This window comes from Bos grunniens, chromosome 8, assembly GCF_055505025.1.
Source record: "Bos grunniens cultivar Pamir isolate PY7600 chromosome 8, Bosgru_T2T1.0, whole genome shotgun sequence".
In the NCBI taxonomy this organism is placed as follows: Eukaryota; Metazoa; Chordata; class Mammalia; order Artiodactyla; family Bovidae; genus Bos; species Bos grunniens.
In genome coordinates, this window is record NC_141172.1 from 58,715,026 (window position 1) to 58,729,651 (window position 14,626).

Here is a 14,626-nt window from a genome sequence, read left to right on the forward strand (position 1 = left end):
AGAGCTTAGGACTAAAAACAGCCTTAAATAATGCGGCAGCAATTGCACATTTTCTGAATAAACTGTGATATTTCTCTGGAAATATCTTTTTGTCAAGAACACAGGTCGAAATAAAACATTGGAAGACTGTCACCGCTTGTTTTCTAACTGCTGAGGAACGGGACCATCTTGCCACTCCGTGGATGCCCACAGACAAGCTCCCCCCAGCCCTCCCGCCATCTCCTGCCTACTCTTCTTCCTTATCTCTCAGGGCGTCTCTCAGGGTGATACGATATACACCCAGAAAACCCAGAAGCTCAAGCATCAATGCATAGTCTCCTCCTTTCTCAGCCATCTCTGCCTTCAGCCCGATGTCCCCAGGACATCAGCTCCACGCTCTCTGCCTGACCGCCCACCTGGGTCAGGCCCCATCCCCGCTTCCTCACTCCCTGCCCTCAGGCACGGGTGCTTCCCCTCTGTGCTCTATCTGGAGCCACGTGATCTTCCATTTCTCAAAAAGAATACTTCTTTTAAGTTCTAACTCATGTTCATTTTAGAAGTATTGAACAAGGTTGGAAAGAATAATTAAGAAGGCAATATTAATCTGTAAATCCATCACCTTTAGGAAACAATTGTAAGTTAATATTTTGTCCTAATTTTCCAGGAATTTCTTTATACATACTTATCCATATATCCTTAAGAAAATATCATTAAAAAATTGAGATTATATTGAGTACAAAGCTACTTGTTCTACCTTTTTTATGTTCATTACAGTGCGAGCATTTTCCATCATCAATTATTCTTCAAAAAATAAGATTTACAATGGCTGGGTCACAGTCCATCATTGGGCTCCACCAGAATTTACTTACACATTCTGCCCCAGTTAGACATTATGAGTCTTACAATTTTTTGTTACCAAAAATACCTCTGTGATTAATGACATATAGATAGATAAATAGACAAATCTTTGTACCTGTAACAATTTTCTCTGAGTAATTCTTAAAACTAGAGGTGTTGGGTCAAAGAATGTGAAGTTTTCATGTCTCTTAACTAATACCCAAACTTACTTGGCAGGAAGTTCATACAAATTTATTCACACCCTCCCCAGCTGTGTATGATATTACCTGCTTCACCGCACTATAGTTAGCGATATATGTTAGAAAAGTTCTTTGCCAGTTTCATGGGTGAAGTATGGTGTCTAATCAGTGACCCTGCTAAAAGGAAGTGTGATTGTAAACTCCCGTCCCCACAGCATAAAGTCCAAACTCCTGTCATGGCATCAAAGGCCTAGCAGAACATCTCTGCAGAAGCTTCGCCCGGGCTTGGTCAGCTGTGGGCTGCGGGCTACGCTGCTCTCCTCTGTGCCTCTGTTCTGACCAGCAGAGGAAGCAGGAAGACAGAGTGGAGGGTACCTGAGGGCTCAGACAAGCACTGTGCTTACCTACCGGGCGCAGGAGAGCTGGCCTGCTGCTCGGTGGCCGAGCTCTCCCATCACACAAGATGGTACCACTGAGGCCAGAGGGGGCAGGGAATGGAGATGCTGTCAAGCCTGAGTCTGTTTCCTCTGTGTGTTCAAACCTAGGAAGAGGCTGAGCTCCAGGAAGAGGTGGAAATGGCAGGGTCTTAGTAGGTGGGTTGAAGACGGGTGAAGCAGAGTCTCCCCAAGGCCACATGAAGCCTGGACGCTCGGCAGGGAGGCAGTGGAGTGGCTGCTGCTAAAGCGACAGAGGAAGCCAGACCCTCCACTGCTCCGGTGACCAGCGTCCCAGGGCCTGGGCTGGGCTGGAAATTGTGGAGGCTGGGCCACGGCACTGCCTCTGCTGTGAGCTCCCCAGGTGCTAGACTGTGCCTGTCATCTGTGAACTTCATCTCAGCTCTGCTCAGATTTGGGGAGGACCCCAGGCTCTGCCCTACATTGATGTATTTTCTGTTTATTTGAGAAACCGGTGTGGGCTTGGGGTTGGGCAGGGCCAGACCTTGGGACAGAGTGAAATCCCGTATTACTGGCTCTTAGAGCAACACTGAAATAAAGCAGGAGGAGCACAGTGAGAGGTGCAGAGTGGGGAGGCTTCCTGGAGGAGGTGTCATTCAAGATGGGCCTTGAGGTGGGGGAGGGGTAAATCAGGAGTTGGGGATTAACAGATTTACAGTACTCTATGTAAAATAGGAAAACAACAAGGACCCCATGTGTAGCTTAGGGAATTTCATTTTAAAAATATAAAGATGGGCCTCGAGGATCAGGCAGTCCTTTTACACATGGAGCTGTGTGCTGGGTGGGGGCTGCCTTGTGGGAAGAACCAAGAAGGACACAGAGACGGGCATTACTGGGCGCAACTTCTGCCGGGTTAGTGTGTGCAGCTGACAGGAGGGAATCTGTGGGGCACAGGGTGGGGAAGGGGATTGGTCATGACCAGCAGGGCCAGGCTACAGGGGTCTGGAATGCCCCCAGTGAAGCCCTTTCATTTCATCCTGAGAGCTCTGGGAGCCATTCAGGGGTTTCAGCCAAGAGAATCATGATCAAATAGACCTTTCCGAAATAACCCTTTGGATGACCCTTGGAGGATACATTGAGAGGAACAAGACTGAAATTTTGAGGACAGCAGGGAGGCTGATGGGAAGACGCGGGGACTAAAGCTGAGAGCTGGCCCAGGGCTTTTGCTTGGGGAAGGAACAAAGGCGGAATTGTGAGCTCGGATCTGTGGCAGGAATAGTGGGAGGTGGTGCTGCCTTTCTGGGTTGAAGATTCCAGACCCCCAACCCTGTGCCCTATCCATCCTCTCTGTAGGGGAAGGCAGACCTGAGCTGCTAACCTGCAGGAGCCCCGGCCTCCCTCACCTGGAGGTCTGTATCCTGCCCCACACCTTCCTGGCAGCCTCCTTCACCTCCTTGTTCCTCAGGCTGTAGATGACGGGGTTCAGCATGGGTGTGACCACAGCACAGAGGACCGTGAAGACCTCGTCAGAGATACGGGCCTCCTTGCTCTTGGGTTTCATGTACATGAAGATGACGGTGCCATAGAAAAGCATCACCACGGCCAGGTGTGCTGAGCAAGTAGAGAAGGCTTTGCGGCGCCCGGCGGCTGAGGGTACCCTCAGGGTGGTGGCCAGGATAAGCGTGTAGGACAGGCAGATGAAGGCCAGGGGCACGGGCAGCAGCAAGATGGCACCCACCAGCAGGAAGACCTCACTGATGGACGTGTCACCACAGGCCAGCTTCAGGACTGCCAGGATCTCGCAGGCGAAGTGACTGACCACACGGTGGCCGCAGAAGGGCAGCCTCATGGCGATGACTATCTCAGTCACTGACATAAAGAGACAGAAGACCCAGGCGGCTCCCGCCAGCAACCAGCAGAGCCGGTGGCTCATCAGCACGGGGTACCTAAGGGGCCGGCAGATGGCCAGGTAGCGATCATAGGCCATGATGGTGAGCAGCAGACACTCTGTGGAGCCTGTAGACAGACTCAGACACATCTGGACTGCGCAGCCAAGAAAGGAGATGGTCTTCTGGGCTGACACGAGGTGGACAAGCATCAGGGGCACAAAAGTGGACGTGTAGCAGATGTCCAGGATGGAGAGGTTGCCCAGGAAGAAGTACATGGGTGTGTGCAGGCGGGCATCCAGCACGCTGACCACCACGATGCCTGTGTTCCCCAGCAGGGTCACCAGGTACACGGCTGAGCACAGAGGGAAGAGCAGGTGCTCCAGGGCAGGGTAACCTGAAAATCCTTTCAGGAAGAACTCAGACACCTCTGTGCTGTTGACTGGCTCCATATCACAGAGCTCTGGAGGGACGCACGGCTAGGAGGCAGGGAAAGAGGGTGCAGGGTTCAGGGGTGAAGCGTATTGCTAGGGCTTTTCGATCCCTGACACACTTTCTCTCTGAAACTCTGGGCAGTCCCCATACTTCTTCCAATCTTCGATAGATCCACGTGAAAAATAAGGAATGAGGTGGGTCAGAATTTCTCTAAGAGAGTGTTAATGGAAATGTGGGCAATCTGAAAAAGCAATTTGAAACAACGTTGGATTAATCAAAAGCAAAGAATTTACTGTGGAACTTCTCAGAGTCGTTAACACGCCACTGTGATTGGTGACTTTCTGAAAGTGATGCAGAGAGCAGGTAGTTCCCAAACTTATTTGACCATAGATCCTCCTTTTACAGAGCACCCGTTAACCTCCTGCAAATAAGTATTCTAGCAGCACAGTTTTGGGAACAATGGGCTGGATGGAAGGTCCTCAAATCTTAGAATCACCTGTAAGGATTACATGAGAATCACCTGGAAAGTTTGTGAAAACAGAGTTTCTATCTTATTCAGTCTGAGTGATGCTGTTCTGTTGGTCAGGGGACCACACTTTGAGAATCACTGGGCTAGATGGTCTCTGAGGGTCCTCCTGGCTTTCAGGAAGCCTTGAATTGTATCATACTGTTCCCACGGATGAAGATGCCTGTCTCATTTATCCCCCAGCCCGCAAAACTCTGATTTACCTCTGCAGTCAGCTCTGGTCTCCATGCATGAAGCACACGTGCTTTGTATTGGAGGGGCTCCTGGCCTCTGAGCCTATTAGGGGCTCCTCCACCTGTGAGCCCATAAATCCTGCTCATCAGCTACTGTGGATTGACCTTCAGAATTCATCCTCACCATATTCATTGGAAGGACTGATGCTGAAACTGAAGCACCAATACTCTCATTCCATCATGTCCTGGAAAGTCAGGTTCACAGACAATCACTGTCTAACTCTCTCCCCACTTGTAGCCCTTCTGAGAAGCAAGGTGATGCCCTGGAAGGAGCCCTAGACTGGGAGTGAGGGGTCCAGGTTTGATTCTTGCCCTTGTTCCCCTTCTGCTCTATGACCTTCGTTGAGTTTCTCCTTGTGTGAAATGGAATTATTCAATATGTGGTTTTTAACACTCTGTACCATCCCTGAAATATTCCTTCATCTTTCTAGCAACTTCCAACCCAGATAAATATCATGTCAGTTTCAATGGCTGGTAAATCTAGTTTGAACCATTTCATTCTTATTTTAAGCTTCAGACATGATTTTAAAGGGAAGTTGAGGAGCACAAGAATAAGCTGCTGTTAGAATGACCCAGAAGTTCCTGCATCTGGATTCCCGGATCACTCCACACTGTGATGGCAGAGACGGTGAGTGTGGGCTTTGGAGTCAGACCGCCAAGCCCAAGTCTGAGACCTGCCACTTGCTAATGGCTTTCTCAGTCTCAGCCTCCTTACCTGTAGGGATAAAAATAGTATTTCCTTGTGGGGGAATTTGAGGATTCAGTGAAAGGCGTTAGCACGGACGTTTGCACAGGGTAAGTATTCAGCAAGTGGTAGTGGATATTGTAGTATCACTTTGTTCCGTTCTCCAAGCAGGTATTCTGGTTTCTGTATGATTAAAGAAGATTTCAGGAGAATAGTCAACATGCTAGATGGATTTTCCTTGCCTCCTACCTGTTGTCCAGTGACATTAGGGCAGGCAGGTGGCTGGAGAAGCTGCCAGGTGAGGTGATCTGAGGCTTGGGAGAGCAGGGGGAGGGAGTGCTGAGTTCATTACCAGCAGACACACTGTGCTGGGGTGGGCCAGGATCGAGGCCCCGAGCTCCCGAGGCTCAGCCTCCTGGTCCCCTGCCATGTAGGCCTCTCTCCTGCTCCCTGCCTTCCGGGACTCGTATTCCTTGCCCAATTTAAAGTTCAGACTCTGCAATGACATAAGTTTGCAGACTTGGCACAATGTGGCTTCAAAGACTCCAGGTTCCCTGTGCTGCCCCAGGAGGGCCTGGCTGGGTGAGGTGGGCACAGGAGAGACACTGGACAGGAATCTGAAGACTGGGTCTCACTGCAGTCCTGCCCTTGGACCTGAATCTTGGGGGCTATGAAGTGGGGTGTCTCCTGGCAGGAGTGCCGTGGGAACCTGTGCTCATGAAGGGTTGTTGTTATAGTTCAGCGGCTAACTTGTGTCTGACTCTTTTTGTGAGTTTTGTGACCCTGTGGACTGTAGCGCACCAGGCTACTCTGTCCATGGGTTTTCCTACACAGATATACTGGAGTTGCCATACTTATTCATATATCCTTAAGAAAATATCATTAAAAAATTGAGATTATATTGAGTACAAAGTTACTTGTTCAACCTTTTTTATGTTAATTACAGTGTGAGCATTTTCCATCATCAATTATTCTTCAAAAAATAAGATTTACAATGGCTGTGTCACAATCCACCATTTTGCTCTACCTGAATTTATTTACACATTCTGACCCAGTTGGACATTATGAGTCTTAGAATTTTGTATTACCAAAAATACCTCTCTGATTAATGACAAATAGATAAATAGACAAATCTTTGTACCTGTAACAATTTTCTCTGACTAGTTCCTAAAAGTAGAGGTGTTCGGTCAAAGGGTGTGAAGTTTTCAAGTCTCTTGATTCATATGCACAACTTAATTGGCAGGAAGTTCATATAAATTTATTCACACCCTCCCCAGCTGTGTATGATATTACCTGCTTCACCGTACTATAGTTAGCGATATATGTTAGAAAAATTGTTTGCAATTTCATGGGTGAAGTATGGTGTCTAATCAGTGACCCTGCTAAAAGGAAGTGTGATTGTAAACTCCCGTCCCCACAGCATAAAGTCCAAACTCCTGTCATGGCATCAAAGGCCTAGCAGAACATCTCTGCAGAAGCTTCGCCCGGGCTTGGTCAGCTGTGGGCTGCGGGCTGCGCTGCTCTCCACTGTGCCTCTGTTCTGACCAGCAGAGGAAGCAGGAAGATGGACTGGAGGGTACCTGAGGGCTCAGACAAGCACTGTGCTTACCTACAGGGCGCAGGAGAGCTGGCCTGCTGCTTGGCGGCCGAGCTCTCCCATCACACAAGATGGTACCACTGAGGCCAGAGGGGGCAGGGAATGGAGATGCTGTCAAGCCTGAGTCCGTTTCCTCTGTGTGTTCAAACCTGGGAAGAGGCCGAGCTCCAAGAAGAGGTGGAAATGGCAGGGTCTTAGTAGGTGGGTTGAAGACGGGTGAAGCGCAGTTTCCCCAAGGCCACATGAAGCCTGGACGCTCGGCAGGGAGGCAGTGGAGCGGCTGCTGCTAAAGCGACAGAGGAAGCCAGACCCTCCGCTGCTCCGGTGACCAGCGTCCCACGGCCTGGGCTGGGCTGGGCTGGAAATCTTGGAGGCTGGGCCTTGGCACTGCCTCTGCTGTGAGCTCCCCAGGTGCTAGACTGTGCCTGTCATCTGTGAACTTCATCTCAGCTCTGCTCAGATTTGGGGAGGACCCCAGGCTCTGCCCTACATTGATGTATTTTCTGTTCATTTGAGAAACCGGTGTGGGCTTGGGGTTGGGCAGGGCCAGACCTTGGGACAGAGTGAAATCCCGTATTACTGGCTCTTAGAGCAACACTGAAATAAAGCAGGAGGAGCACAGTGAGAGGTGCAGAGTGGGGAGGCTTCCTGGAGGAGGTGTCATTCAAGATGGGCCTTGAGGTGGGGGAGGGGTAAATCAGGAGTTGGGGATTAACAGATTTACAGTACTCTATGTAAAATAGGAAAACAACAAGGACCTCATGTGTAGCGTAGGGAATTACATTTTAAAAATAAAAGGACAGGCCTCGAGGATCAGATAGTCCTTTTACACAGGGAGCTGTGTGCTGGCTGGGGGCTGCCTTGTGGGAAGAACCAAGAAGGGCACAGAGTCGGGTATTGCTGGGCGCACAAGGCTCCTGCCGGGTTGGTGTGTGTGGCTGACAGGAGGGAGTCTGTGGGGCACAGGGTGGGGAAGGGGATTGGTCATGTCCAGCAGGGCCAGGCTGCAGTGGTCTGGAATGCCCCCGCGAAGCCCTTTCATTTCATCCTGAGAGCTCTGGGAGCCATTCAGTGGTTTTAGCCAAGAAAGAGACATGATCAAATAGACTTTTCTCAAATATCGCTTTGGATGACCCTTGGAGGATAGATTGGCTGGAACAAGACTGAAATCTTGAGTCCAGCCGGGAGGCTGGGGTGAAGTAGCGGAGACTGATGCTGAGAGCTGGCCCAGGGCTCTGCCTGGGGAAGGAACAAAGGTGGAATTGTGACTTGGATCTGTGGCAGGATCAGTGGGAGGTGGTGCTGCCTTTCTGGCTTGAAGATTCCAGACCCCCAACCCTGTGCCCTATCCATCCTCTCTGTAGGTGAAGGCAGACCTGAGCTGCTAACCTGTAGGAGCCCTGGCCTCCCTCATCTGGAGGTCTGTATTCTGCCCCACACCTTCCTGGCAGCCTCCTTCACCTCCTTGTTCCTCAAGCTGTAGATGACGGGGTTCAGCATGGGTGTGACCACAGCATAGAGGACCGTGAAGACCTCGTCAGAGATACGGGCCTCCTTGCTCTTGGGTTTCATGTACATGAAGATAACGGTGCCGTAGTAAAGCATCACCACGGCCAGGTGTGCTGAGCAAGTAGAGAAGGCTTTGCGGCGCCCGGCAGCTGAGGATACCCTCAGGGTGGTGGCCAGGATAAGTGTGTAGGACAGGCAGATGAAGGCCAGGGGCACGGGCAGCAGCAAGATGGCACCCACCAGCAGGAAGACCTCACTGATGGACGTGTCACCACAGGCCAGCTTCAGGACTGCCAGGATCTCGCAGGCGAAGTGACTGACCACACGGTGGCCGCAGAAGGGCAGCCTCATGGCGATGACTGTCTCAGTCACTGACATGAAGAGACAGAAGACCCAGGCGGCTCCCGCCAGCAACCAGCAGAGCTGGTGGCTCATCAGCACGGGGTACCTAAGGGGCCGGCAGATGGCCAGGTAGCGATCATAGGCCATGATGGTGAGCAGCAGACACTCTGTGGAGCCTGTAGACAGACTCAGACACATCTGGAGTGCACAACCAAGAAAGGAGATGGTCTTCTGGGCTGACACGAGGTGGACAAGCATCAGGGGCACAAAAGTGGACGTGTAGCAGATGTCCAGGATGGAGAGGTTGCCCAGGAAGAAGTACATGGGTGTGTGCAGGTGGGCATCCAGCACGCTGACCACCACGATGCCTGTGTTCCCCAGCAGGGTCACCAGGTACACGGCTGAGCACAGAGGGAAGAGCAGGTGCTCCAGGGCAGGGTAACCTGAAAATCCTTTCAGGAAGAACTCAGACACCTCTGTGCTGTTGACTGGCTCCATATCACAGAGCTCTGGAGGGACGCACGGCTGGGAGGCAGGGAAAGAGGGTGCAGGGTTCAGGGGTGAAGCGTATTGCTAGGGCTTTTCGATCCCTGACACACTTTCTCTCTGAAACTCTGGGCAGTCCCCATACTTCTTCCAATCTTCGATAGATCCACGTGAAAAATAAGGAATGAGGTGGGTCAGAATTTCTCTAAGAGAGTGTTAATGGAAATGTGGGCAATCTGAAAAAGCAATTTGAAACAACGTTGGATTAATCAAAAGCAAAGAATTTACTGTGGAACTTCTCAGAGTCATTAACACACCACTGTGATTGGTGACTTTCTGAAAGTGATGCAGAGAGTAGGTAGTTCCCAAACTTATTTGACCATAGATCCTCCTTTTACAGAGCACCCGTTAACCTCCTGCAAATAAGTATTCTAGCAGCACAGTTTCGGGAACAATGAGCTGGATGGAAGGTCCTCAAATCTTAGAAGCACCTGTAAGGATTACATGGGAATCACCTGGAAAGTTTGTGAAAGCACAGTTTCTATCTTATTCAGTCTGAGTGATGCTGTTCTGTTGGTCAGGGGACCACACTTTGAGAATCACTGGGCTAGATGGTCTCTGAGGGTCCTCCTGGCTTTCAGGAAGTCGAGTTGTATCATACTGTTCCCACGGATGGAGACGCCTGTCTCATTTATCTCCCAGCCTGCAAAACTCGGACTTGCCTCTGCAGTCAGCTCTGGTCTCCATGCATGAAGCACACATGCTTTGTATTGGAAGGGCTCCTGGCATCTGAGCCTATTAGGGGCTCATCCACCTGTGAGCCCATAGGTCCTGCTTCATCAGCTACTGCGGATTGACCTTCAGAATTGATCTTTACCATATTCATTGGAAGGACTGATGCTGAAACTGAAGCACCAATACTTTGACCACCTGATGGAAAGAGCTGACTAATTAGCAAAGACCCTGATTCTGGGAAAGATTGAAGGTGGGAGGAGACAGGGAAGACAGAGGATGAGATGGTTGGATGGCACCACTGACTCAAGAGACATGAGTTTGAGCAAGCACTGGGATTGATGATGGACAGGGAAGCCTAGCATGCTGCAGTTCATGGGGTCACAAAGATTTGGACACGTCTGAGCAACTGAACTGACTACTGATGTGTTTTTGAGTGAAAGTTTGATGGGCCTTTCAGCCTGCCTCCTATTTTCTCTTAACCTTTGCCAGGGCTCCTTGGGCTTCATGAACTCCTAGGCATCAAATTGCAATAAGCTCTGAGAGATTAATCCACTGGAGCTCCCACTGTGCAGGTAGGGAAACTGAGGCTGCACAGCAGGTTCCTGGCAAGATGAGTCTAGAATCCTGTTCTCCTAACAGCATGACAGCTGCACTGAGCTCACAGCAGATGTTTGCTTCTGTTAAACCCCAAATATTGGTTGTTCTTTCATCACCCTAGATGGACATCTTTCTCCTAAGTGTCTCCCCCTACTCCCAATCTACTCACCAGCTAAGGAGCAGGACTTAAACTTTCCCTCGTGTTTCGGGCTCTTGGAACCCGTGGGACACACTGTTCAAGCCTGGTCTGGGTTTGGCACCAGTCCTCTCAATGCCACCCTTGCGGGAGACAATTTCCTTCTGTTAGTCCTACCATGTTTCTTGCTTTCAGAATCGAGAAGGGATTGAGATCCTATCACACCCCAGACAGGGTGCTAGGCATTAGCGGAAGGAATGAGAACACATGTGCCTCCAGGCCAGGAAGCCTCAACCATTCCCTGATAAAAATCCTCTCCAGTTCCTAGCTGAGCCTCATCCTGCTTCTGTTGGCATGCCTCTAGTGACGGGAAGGTTACTCCCTTAGACACACTTTTCTTTTTGCTGTCAGGCCACTCGACGCGTCACAAAATCCTTCCTGATGTGGACTCTCTCTGGGTCTCCCTGGGCCTCCAGCACCCAGTCAGGCCCAGGCTGGGGTCCCTGTGGACTCTGCCCTCACATGCACAGACGTGGGGTCCCGAGCTTTGCGCGCTGCCTCGGAGGCGAAGGGGCATTTCTGCAGCAAAGAGAGCACTGGCCTTGCCCTGGGATCTCAGATAGAAGGCCTTCCCTCGCTTTGACTGTTTCTATGTACATTGCTGGGTCAGCAGAGCGTGAGCTGGGAGCTCCCTTCAAGTCTCAGCAGAGAAACTCCAGGCTGGCTTCCTGGAGAGGCACCCTGGACGGAGTAGCAGTGGCAGCAGGAGGCATGCCAGGGTTGGGGAGGCACAGAGGTGGTGGGCACTGTGCTGCAGCCCCAGTGGCTGGGTCAGGCCATGGCCTCCTTCTTTTGCGTAGTTCAACGGACCACAGAATTTATCCCCTAAAGTCATTGGCAACTGTCTGCAGTCAATGGCTGCAGACACGCCTGTCAGAAGATACATACGCCCACACAGGCCACCACACAGGCACCTACCTGCCTGTGTGCACAAACACTTGACTGGCAGCCAGGTGCACACATTCACCTGTGAGTATACACACCACATCAGGCTCATGTGTGCATGTACAGTCCTTTGCTTGAGTGTATGTGCAGCAGGCACTCACTCTTGTTCTCTTTCACACACACACATGCACACACACAAACACACACACAACCAGTAGAGCAGACCCTTGGACCTGTGGCCAGAGCTTCAGAGGACCAGGCAGGACACAGAAGGTGCGTGGAGACCAGGCAGGGGCCCTGGGCATGTCACAGGAGAAGCAGCAGCCCTGCGCTTGGGGAGCAATCTCTGCCTGGGATGAACCATGAGCACAAAGAAAGCTCAGACCCGGGACATGGTGAGCAGACCTGCTCAGTGCTTCATCTGCATTCTGGCCTGAGTGCTGAGAACCTGAGAACCTGAGCCGCTCAGCCCTCTCTCCTGGACTGGGTGCCAAGAAGAGCCAGGAGGAGCGATGTGGCTGCAGGCTGTGGGACTCTGCTTCCCAGAGCTGGGCCAGGGAGCTTTGTTTGCAGAGCCCACAGTGTCTTTCAGCGTATCTTCTGGCCAAATGCTATGTGAAAACCAGTTCAAGTGCCACTTCCCCTGGGGAGCCTCCCTTTATCCTCTCCCAGCCCACCTGAGCCCTCTGTCCTGTATGCATCATGGCCGTGTGTGTGCACCTGGAGGATGGTGCTCACCTTTCTCACTGGCTTCCAGCCTGTTGCTTAGCCCCACCAGCCCACAGGGAGGTCTCCCACTCCCCTCCTCACCCAGATTCTGAAGGCCAAGCTGAAGCCCCTAGCCTGGCCACAGCCAACTTCTTCCTGTCCCATTGCCACTTCCTGAGGCTAAGACACATTGGGAGTGAGCAGCTGGCTGCTCAATCCAAGCGGTTCCTAGCCTGGATGACACCTGTCTGAACTGGGAGGGGGCTTGCAGATCAGCAAGACCACCCCATCAGCAAGTATGGGAGAAATGAAACTCAAAGAAGGAAGGGGTTTGCCCAGTGCTGCACAGTGAGTTAGAGGGGAAACCAGGGCTGCAGGAGTTCCCTGGGGCTCCTGATCCCAGCCCTTTCCTCTGCCCCATGTCACCATTTTTTTACTTACCTTCAGCCTTTTTCAGATCCATGTGCCTTGTTTCCTGGAAGATGTTTCTGAGACCAGGAACCTTCACTGGCTGTAATCAGGAGAAAACAGGTCCAAGAAGCAGATCTGAGCCCCCTCTAGCCAGGGAACCTCAGTGGACAGGACCCGGAGTTTCACATTACTGGAGCTTTCCAAACTAAGAAGACACACCTAGGCTGTCGTAGAGTTTAGTGAAGTGTTTGCAATATGATACAGTTAAGTGGAGCTCTTAGAATTTGGGAGAAGTAGACCAAGCACTTAGAATGCAGCGCATTCTCTGCAGTGTGTCAGGTTTGGTAGAACTAGGAGATTCTGGTGGGCTCAAGGCTGAGCAGGGTGCCCAGTGGTTCATTGTCAGCAACCAGGGACTGCCCGCCCGATCAGCTCCCAGCCCCATGCTGGCTGACAGCCTCCTGGGGAGCAGGGACCTTTCAAAGCTCCCTGCACCAGGGGAACGCACCATCCCCAAGGCAATTTAGAGGCAGAAGGGGAAATTCACCCAGCTTAGAAACTTTGGGGTACTTCAGGGATGATGTCCCAAAGACCCAATTACACAGAGTCTACTTAGAGATCTTAATTGGTGTACAAAAGTTGGGGGAGGTGGCTCAGGGCCAGGAATCCACCCTCACAGGTCAGTCCTCAGTGTGGGCCATGAACGTGTACAGGATCAATAAATGAATGGATGGTCGGATGCACAATTAAGTCAATGTATAGGCCACTCTTGGTGAATACATTTAAAGACATTGGGGTGACTGAATGAACAATTGATAGGCAGTTTCACCTTTAAGGGAAACTCTGTCCCCATTAACAGCCACACTCCATTTCCACTCAAGTCTCTTCTGGCCCTCAGTTCAGTTCAGTCGCTCAGTCATGTCTGACTCTTTGCGACCCCATGAATCACAGCATGCCAGGCCTCCCTGTCCATTACCAACTCCTGGAGTTCACTCAAACTCATGTCCATTCATTGGTGATGCCATCCAACCATCTCATCCTCTGTCTTCCCCTTCTCCTCCTGCCTCCAACCTTTCCCAGCATCAGCATCTTTCCCAATGAGTCAGTTCTTGGCATCAGGTGGCTAAAATATTGGAGCTTCAGGTTCAGCATCAGTCCTTCCAATGAATATTCAGGATTGATTGCCTTTAGGATTGATTGGTTTGATCTCCTTGCTGTCCAAGGGACTCTCAAGAGTCTTCTCCAACACCACAGTTCAAAAGCATCAGTTCTTTGGTGCTCAGCTTTCTTTATGGCACAACTTTCACATCCATACATGACTACTGGAAAAACCACAGCTTTGACTAGACAAACCTTTGTCGGCAAAGTAATGTGTCTGCTTTGTAATATGCTGTCTAGGTTTGTCATAGTTTTTCTTCCAAGTCGCCAAGTGTCTTTGAATTTCATGGCTGTGGTCAGCATATACAGTGATTTTTGGAGCCCAAGAAAATAGTCTGTCACTGATTCCATTGTTTCCTCATCTGTTTGCCATGAAGTGATTGGACTGGATGCCATGATCTTTGTTTTTTGAATGTTGAGTTTTAAACCAGCTTTTTTGCTCTCCTCTTTCAACTTCATAAAGAGGCTCTTTAGTTCCTCTTCAATTTCTGCCAATAGGGTGGTGTCATCTGCGTATTTGAGTGACAGTTCAATAACCTTCTGTTGGGAAAGCTCTGTGGAGCTACAGAGACAAGCCCCTAAAGAGTCCTGCCTTCGAAGCACCCACATTGTTATGAAACATTGTGGACACAAAGCAGAAGGGCTTCAGTTCAGTTCAGTCACTCAGTCGTGTGCGAATCTTTGTGACCCCATGGACTGCAGCATGCCAGGCCTCCCTGTCCATCACCAACTCACGGAGTTTACTCAAACTCATGCCCATTGAGTTGGTGATACCATCCAACCATCTCATCCTCTGTCGTCCCTTCTTCTCCCACCTTCAATCTTT

At 50.7% G+C, this 14,626-nt stretch overlaps 2 protein-coding genes across 2 annotated transcripts; both read right to left on the reverse strand.

Annotated features, from left to right (window-relative positions):
* Window positions 1–1,765: 1,765 nt before the first annotated feature.
* LOC147367143 (olfactory receptor 13J1-like) lies at window positions 1,766–4,172 on the reverse strand. Its single transcript, XM_086414376.1, has one exon. The coding sequence runs from the start codon at window positions 3,747–3,749 to the stop codon at window positions 2,811–2,813; it is 939 nt and encodes a 312-aa protein (XP_086270502.1). The 5' UTR covers window positions 3,750–4,172; the 3' UTR covers window positions 1,766–2,810.
* Window positions 4,173–7,809: 3,637 nt separating this feature from the next.
* LOC147367144 (olfactory receptor 13J1-like) lies at window positions 7,810–9,590 on the reverse strand. The gene has a single exon (XM_086414378.1). It carries the CDS (start codon window positions 9,120–9,122, stop codon window positions 8,184–8,186), a length of 939 nt encoding a protein of 312 aa, XP_086270504.1. The 5' UTR covers window positions 9,123–9,590; the 3' UTR covers window positions 7,810–8,183.
* Between the last annotated feature and the right edge of the window lie 5,036 nt (window positions 9,591–14,626).

Coding starts and splice junctions, on each gene's coding strand:
- LOC147367143 (XM_086414376.1), bottom strand. CDS start 3,749: ATGGAGCCAGTCAACAGCACAGAGGTGTCTGAGTTCTTCCTGAAAGGA.
- LOC147367144 (XM_086414378.1), bottom strand. CDS start 9,122: ATGGAGCCAGTCAACAGCACAGAGGTGTCTGAGTTCTTCCTGAAAGGA.